The sequence below is a fragment of the Amphibalanus amphitrite genome, unplaced genomic scaffold, assembly GCF_019059575.1.
Source record: "Amphibalanus amphitrite isolate SeventyFive unplaced genomic scaffold, NRLGWU_Aamphi_draft 000111F_arrow, whole genome shotgun sequence".
In the NCBI taxonomy this organism is placed as follows: Eukaryota; Metazoa; Arthropoda; class Thecostraca; order Balanomorpha; family Balanidae; genus Amphibalanus; species Amphibalanus amphitrite.
The window spans coordinates 102,549-110,622 of record NW_024881606.1 but is presented as its reverse complement, the minus strand read 5'-3'; the positions used below and the strand labels follow the sequence as shown (position 1 = coordinate 110,622).

At 45.5% G+C, this 8,074-nt stretch overlaps 1 protein-coding gene across 1 annotated transcript in view; it reads left to right on the top strand.

Moving 5' to 3' along the window:
* Positions 1-447: 447 nt before the first annotated feature.
* Positions 448-8,074, top strand: part of LOC122380987 — a 70,111-nt gene continuing 62,484 nt past the window's right edge. Inside the window, exons 1-2 of the mRNA XM_043364637.1 lie at positions 448-753; positions 7,603-7,754. Of these exons, the coding sequence (XP_043220572.1) occupies positions 7,611-7,754 (144 nt within the window). The 5' untranslated portion in view covers positions 448-753; positions 7,603-7,610. The remainder of the gene's footprint in view (positions 754-7,602; positions 7,755-8,074) is intronic.

Here is an 8,074-nt window from a genome sequence, read left to right as displayed (position 1 = left end):
TACATTTTAGTGGTCTTATTTCATATAATTTTTTATCTTAGCCGCTTAGCTTTCTTAAAAAGTGGGATTCGTTATCTTTTTTCAAATTTTTGTTATTTTCAACTTTAGAAATCATTTCCTTTTTATTAGCTATGAAATATTTTCTGAAAGTAATTTGAAGCAAGAAATGTAGACCCAAAATTATTCTGCCACCCCAAGGGTAATGCTCTTAGTGATGGAAAAATGCTTTTCTTATATGGAGTCGATAGCTGATAAAACTCACGCAAGATTTATGGCCGTTTTAGGACATGAGCTTGGATAAAATGTATAAAGTAAAAAATGATATATTTTATTAATTAGCAGCAATCCAAGATTCTGACAAATTAAGCTCATTTTTTTAATTTTTATCTCCCTGTTTTCGCCTTGGAGAATCCTAAATGTACTGCAGCGAATCCTCTGCGACGCTACTATCGGACGCCATTTTCCTGAAATTGTCGGCCGTAAATGGTGAAATAGACCGGTCATTGTTATGTATTTATGCACCGGCCGGGTGTTTGTGTTTGTGTGCTATGTGGTGCAAGAATGAAGGAATGAGGACGTGTTAAAGTCTGTTATACAGGCGCTACTTGCACCCTATCAATGGTCAAAGTGTTACTCGCGGCGAATTGGACGCACAGGATTACTTTTCCGTCGGGGAATTGTCATCGATGGCCGGGATTCAAGAAGGAGGAGCACATACCAAACAGTATCTAAAAAGCCTGTGATCGTAATAAGGTGAGCTCTAATGAATGGTACTGACTGCTTTTGTGGCTGAAAATAATGCATGTTTTGGTATGCATGCATTGGCTACAGTCAAACTTGCAGCCTGTTTCTTGTGGCAATTAACTGGATTCCATGCATTTGAACAATTTTTCTTTATGTACCATGACCTATTACAGCTTCTTTGATCCTTTGTCTAATTTCTATGCCACAAACTGTGTTAATAGGGTAGCTTTTTGCTGCATATAGTTGCTTAAGTACATATGCGAGTTCCTTTCTGTCAAGGGATGCTTTCTTGTCTTTTTAACTTTACAGAAATTGGTGGCTGGTGGACTTGCAAGTGTTCATAGCCTTGAGCATTCTGGATGTCCTAACATGCTTCCTGTGTTGTGCTTACCATGTTCAAGCAATGCGAGACGTGCTTGGTGGCTGATGGTGACATGCTCATTGAAGCTATAGTTAGTGGCATGTCTGTGGCCTGGCCAGGGCATTCTCATTCTGGCCATGATGCAGTGACTCAGTGATTTGGTTTGTGATGTTATTTTGATGTTAACAAGCAATGTTGATCCACACTGCTGCACAAAGGCAAAAACAACGGTACTCTCTTAGCAGACGTCACCCCAATTGCCAGATCTAATGGCCAGTTGAAAAATCTAGAGACTTTTTGAAAAGTCTCTAAACGGGCAGGAAAATCACCCCGAGGGGTCAATTAGGGGGCGGGGAACACGAATATGACATTTATTTTGGTCTAACTCCCCTCCTTCATCCCTTAATCCTCCCTTAAAGGACGGGGCGCGTCAAAAGTGCCTCAAGGATTCGTCTGATCGCCAAAATAAGGGTCGCAATCGATTCCTCGCGTCAATATGTGGCCGCAGCCTCACGTTCCAGATGTGTGCAGCGTATCCCTTATCCCTTAATCGTCCCTTAAAGGACGGGGCGCGTTAAAAGTGCCTGAAGGGTTCGTCTGATCGCCCCCCTCCCTACGGAGCGCGATATAAGGGGCATTTAAGGGGTAAGGGACCGGTGCCAAACATCTGGACTGGAACCCAAAACTGCGGCTAGATATCGACCCGAGGAATCGATTGCGACCATTATTTTGGCGATCAGACGACACCTTGAGGCACTTTTGACGCGCCCCTTCCTCTAAGGGGCGATTAAGGGGCCAGGGACCGGTGCCACACACCTGGATCTCGAGGCTGCGGCTAGATATCGACCCGAGGAATCGATTGCGACCCTTATTTTGGCGATCAGACGAGCCCTTGAGGCACTTTTGACGCGCCCCGTCCTTTCAGAGACGATTAAGGAATAAGGGATACGCTGCAGTCTGCACACATCTGGAACCCGAAGCCACGGCTAGATATTGACCTGAGGAATCGATTGCGACCCTTATTTTGGCGATCAGACGAACCCTTGAAGCACTTTTAACGCGCCCGGTCCTTCAAGGGACGATTAAGGAATAAGGGATATGCTGCATTCTGCACACATCTCGAACGTGAGGCCACGGCTAGATATTGACCTGAGGAATCGATTGCTATCCATATTTTGGCGATCAGACGAACCCTTAAGGCACTTTAAACGCGCCCCGTCCTTTAAGGGACGATTAAGGGATAAGGGATACGCTGCACACATCAGGAATGTGAGGCTGCGGCTAGATATCGACCCGAGGAATCGATTGCGACCCTTATTTTGGCGATCAGACGAGCCCTTGAGGCACTTTTGACGCGCCCCGTCCTTGAAGGGACGATTAAGGGATAAGGGATACGCTGCACACATCTGGAACGTGAGGCTGCGGCCACATATTGACGCGAGGAATCGACTGCGACCCTTATTTTGGCGATCAGACGAATCCTTGAGGCACTTTTGACGCACCCCGTCCTTTAAGGGAGGATTAAGGGATGAAGGAGGGGAGTTAGGCCAAAATAAGTGTCAAATTCGTGTTCCCCGCCCCCTAATTGACCCCTGGGGTGATTTTCCTGCCCATTTAGAGACTTTTCAAAAAGTCTAGATTTTTCAACTGGCCATTAGATCTGGCAACTGGGGTGACGTCTGCTAAGAGAGTACCAAAACAACTATGCTAGGGTGAACTCCATTACATTATGGTAACCCCTGACCTGCTTTAATTGCTTTTGCCTTTGCATGGCAGTATACCTTATCAGATATGAAAGTTTTTTTTTTTCTGCTGCCAATTAGCCTAGTTTTGTTGTTATCCCTCCATGAAATGAATTGCAATAAGTATGCTCTAGCTAATCCTTTAAAATCCTAAATATTTTTTATTCAGTCATTTGTTATTTCTTTAGAGCTAGCAAAGTGTTATGGAATTTTAGTCAAAACTTGGTGGAACTGGTCATTAACTGGCATCAGAACATCTTTTTCCTGTATTAGTTCCAGTGTTTTTTTTTTTTTTATCAACCTGAGATGTTTTAGGGTCAAAATTTCACTGGTGGAAAACTGAAATGAACATCAGCTCATTACATTATAAGTTATAATTAAAAGTTTTTGAATCAATGCTGAACCAGTAGTATTAGAACACAAAAGTGAAATGCTGCATTTTGCTACGCTCTGTTACTCATGACTGTTTTTTTTTCATGAAATTTGTGCATTATAGCTCCCCTTTGGTTCAGATACATTTGCAAGTGCCTTGTTATACAACTGCATATTAGATACCAGGGAAGCAGCTAGGTAATTTCTGTTGAGATGGACACAATGTTTTTTTTTATTACCTTTTTTCAATATTGGTGGTAGTGGTGGTGGTGGTGGGCCCACAGTGTTCAACAATATATGATGGGCCGGTGGTGTCATTTGCAACAAGCATGGCTTAGTGGAGCTCCTGGGCCCAGCCCATAGCCAGTAGTTACCCAGTCATCCAATTAGACAAAATTTCTAGAAAAAATAACAACATTAGACTATCACTGACTGATTTCTTGATTGGATGAGTTTAGAAACATGGTGTTTTTGTCTGCATGTCCTGTTGCTGGTGTTCCATTGGTGAATGGAGTTTAGACAAAAAATTTGACCTTTACACAAAGCTATCTGTGTCCCTTATGTGCAGATGGGGGTCTAAATGCCATGACCTCAAGGCCCAGGATACCCCATGGCCCATTCCCAGGACACCTCACCAGACAGTAATATAGACAAGGTCAATTCAGTGCAGTAGGGGTCATGGGGCAAATCATTGATGAAACATGGACAAGTTCCAACATAGTAAGATATGCCTAGGTATTGTCCATTATTTTGTGGCAAATCTGATTGTCTGTGACCTAATTTTATTTCCTGTGACCCATGACTGATGTGGAGACTAAATGGACCATCATATTATCCTAGTCCACTTAAACCTAGACCTATGTCTATAGGTACCTACCTTTTTCCCTTAATGATATACCTTAATGACCAGTCATGACTCAATTGTATTTTGACACTGCAGGATTGGCAAAAATGCATGGCATTAAGAAGTCAGTGACACGTGGTAGGTAATGCTCTAGCATGGTACATTTTGAAGCTGGCCTGGAAGAGGCTTCAGAGGCTTAGATCAAATTCTTTTCACCACTTGAGGTGGGGGGGGGGGGGTAATTAATAGAACCAGACACTGTATGACATTACAATGTTATGCTGAATGCATACTGATTGAACATGTTCAGTAACAAGTCACTGTTGTAGTTGCTTGATACCATTGTGGGCAGTGCGGTGCTGGAGTGCTGAAATCTCAACTAAAGTCGTCGGGTGAAAAGATGCAATATTATTGCTAATCATTCACTTTGTATGCATTACAATGACTTAACCACCTTAACCCGTGCACCGACGGGGAGGGCGGATATCCGCGCCCCCCCCCCCTGAGGTTTTTCGTAGATAGCGGGAAAACCGCCGCGGCGCCGCGAAATTTGGTACCTACGACTATTCTCTCCATCAATTTTACACACGGTGTGCAAGTTTGAACCTCCCTAACTTTTAAGGTCAGGTCACCAGGTCACTTTGAATGACCCAACCTCAAGTCACTTTTTTGCAACTTTGTCACCGTACCGTGCCAGAGCTACAGTAGATGTCTGAGGCCTTTGAAAGTCGCAGGATGTTATAAGGTCATTAGTAGCTACAATTTATACCTATATCTCGGAATTTTGATATCGATGACCTAAGGTCAGGTCAATTTCTCGACCTCCCCATTATAATGGGGGGGGGGGGGAAATCAACTAATTAAATATGGTGATGAAATTGACCAATAACATGGCAGTGAGACGCATTTTATGTAATAAAATAAGGCCGAAATTTGTACATATTTGTACCTTTATTTGTATCAGTGTTGTTACGTGTACGCCTCAATTGCGCAATGTGCATCGCTACATGACCTCCAAAAGCCATCTGGGCCAATGTGCACGTGTGAATATTTGGTTCCGTTACAATTTTTCAAATGTGATTGCCTCGGCTAGACCAGAACCCGATGATGTCGTAAGACGAAACCGCGTTCTATATTTCGGCCTTATTTTGTTATATAAAAATACATCTCACTGCCATGTTATTGGTCAATTTCATCATCATATTAAATATTTGATCATGGCAAAACCGACCATTCAATACATCAAAAATCAACTCCCTATTTTTACCACTAAAACGGGGTCGGAATGGCCCCATAAACCATACATGACTTCATAATACGATCAACCTTAACTACCTTGAGGTCTGTTTAAGCTCATACTGACATATATGGCAAAAGTCAATTATTCAAAATAATTTATATTAGGACCAAAACGCGTTTGGATAATATCGTCATCAGTTGGTCCTAAAAAATCCATTTTTAGGACCAACTGATGACGATATTATCGAAACGCGTTTTGGTCCTAATATAAATTATTTTGAATAATTGACTTTTGCCACATACCTTGAGGTCTGTTTTGCTGTTGGGCAGCTGTAAGGTCATGTGACGTCATCAAAGGTCACCAGTTTTTTTTTTGCCAATAACTCCGTACAGGAACAAGATACAGCCGCACGGATGGTCTCTTGTGTTCAGCTCGTCAAGACGTATCGAATGATATACATGATGACCTCGAGGTCACGTGACCTGAGGTTAACCTTTGACCTTGACCTTTCGAGGTCAACATATATTCATTCGATGCGAATTGACAAGAGGTTCACGATGATGCCCTTTGTTTGTTCCTATCTTGACTAATTCGAAAGTTATTCGAGAAAAACTCTCCATATCTAGCGCCGCCATTTTGACTTTTTTGACCCCTGTGACGTCATCTTTGACCTGACCTGAAAATGACCTTAGTAAACATTGTAGACCTTGTCCGTGCGTATCCGATGCCGTTTACCGCTTGTCGCTATCTTGCTTCGTTCTCGAGATCTCAGGGGGGGGGGGGGCGGTCATCCGCCCCCCCGTCGGTTCTAAGTTGGCGCAGACCCCCGTCAGTGCGCGTGTTAAGCTTACTGCCTAGGAAAATGAAGTGAATGCAAGCCCTGCAGTACTGAAATCATGCAGAAATACCTATGCTGTCATTTTTTTTAACCGTGTTTTGCGTCCTTTAAAAAAAAAAGAACCAGTTTACTCCGTTCTATTTATTAGGGGTGTCCCATTATGGAACACATTTGGAGTACTTTTGGAGTCACCCGACTGCATGTATCTACGTGAATTTTGGGGTTATCTGGTTAAAATCATAAAATTATGTATTTATCTGATTGTATCTGATCACGTTGCTCGGTTAGTGGCTCGATGTGAACCAGTCATCTTGCTGTGTAATATCTCTATTTCTGGGTCTCTTGACATCTACACTCGTCCGGTCAATATCCTCGCGAGTTCCGACCAAGAAGAAGGAACTACTTTGCAAGAGGCGCTGTGACTGTCTGGCGGTGGAGACTCGGCACTGACCGGGCCGCGACGGGGGAAAATCTCATACGTTTGTGGATACTTGACGCATAAGCGTATATTTTTTCCCCTGTCGAGGTTGCGGGATGTTCGACGTTGGTCGGACAACGGGCGTTTGAAATTATGCAAGTGTCGAAGCATCCGTCCAGAAACTCAAACAACCCACCGGCGGACACCGGGAGACTGGCCGCGGCGCGGTCCGCTGGAGCGCCGCTGCGGGCTGCCGTCCGTTCTCGTGCCGCTGGTGGGACTGGGGGCGCCCGTGCCGGCCGGACGGGATGCTGGGTCGGCCGGCGGTCGGCGCCGGCTGCTGGGTGGGCGCTGTGGCCGGCTCAGTGGCCGCCGGTGGTGGCGCGCGCCATTGATTAGTGACGTGGTCGAGCGGCGGGCGACACGTGAGGCGCCGACCGCCGCTCTGGCTGACGCTCGGCCGCCGCCGAGACTCCCCCGGGAGGGGAGGGGGTGCGCCGGGGTGACCCGTGAGACGGGCCACGGTCGGGCCGCTGCGCCCTATGACCTACGCGTTACCATGGGTGACTGGTACAGTCGAACAGCTGGAGCCGCGGGTGCTACTTGAGCTACCTAGCTACGAGTGTATGGGCTGCGCTGTCGGGATAAATTGAGTTTTTTTTTTTGCTGCAAACTCTTGAAAGTGCATCGTAAAAATTGTTTTTGTATGAGCAAATAAAGATACACTGCAGCTTGTGACACATTTGCCTCCTTGTTTGACAAGTATAATGATTTGTGATTTTATATCTTTTATTCACCTGATTCTCGATCAATTTTCTATCAGCTTCGTCCGACGTTACTTTACAATATACGCATGCTAGATAAGTGAAGGAAATGGAACATAGGAAATGATGGAAGGAAAGTTACGGTTATTCTGTCATATCCTTCTGCGTATTTGCTGATTGCATGCAGCTGGCTTTGTCTTTTTATGAAGCTGGTGTCAATGTTAAGTCCCATGCTGTGCGTGTATGATTGTATGCTGACCTGTGTTCTATTTTCGGCAGACGGCGCCATGGACAACTTCAGCAGTCTGTTCGGTGACGACAGCCTGGGCCTGGACGGCCTGGAGTCGTTCGGCAGTCAGCCGCAGGCCACTCCGGTGCCCGTCTCTGAGGAAGCTGCCTCGGCCTTCCAGCCCAGCCCGGCCGTTTCACAGGTGAGGTCCGCCCTTCGAGCGGAACGACGGTGTCCGTGCAGTGTTAGACCTGACTGTGTGACGACGTAGAGCTGAACCACTGCTGTGATGTGGTCTGCTCTCAGCGGGCTGCTCGGTTGGTCAGTGGTCAGCTGAGGCACCGAACTTCAGGGAGGTGCTTCACTGGACGCTGCTATTCCATTTCGCGAGCTGACGTCACACTTGTGGTAGTGTTGCAGCAATGGGCTTGTTGACGTCTCCATGGAAACCCAATTTGACACGTGTGATAGCAGCGTGCTGCTATCTTCGGTGAAACACCACCTATGGCTCTAACATGCTCT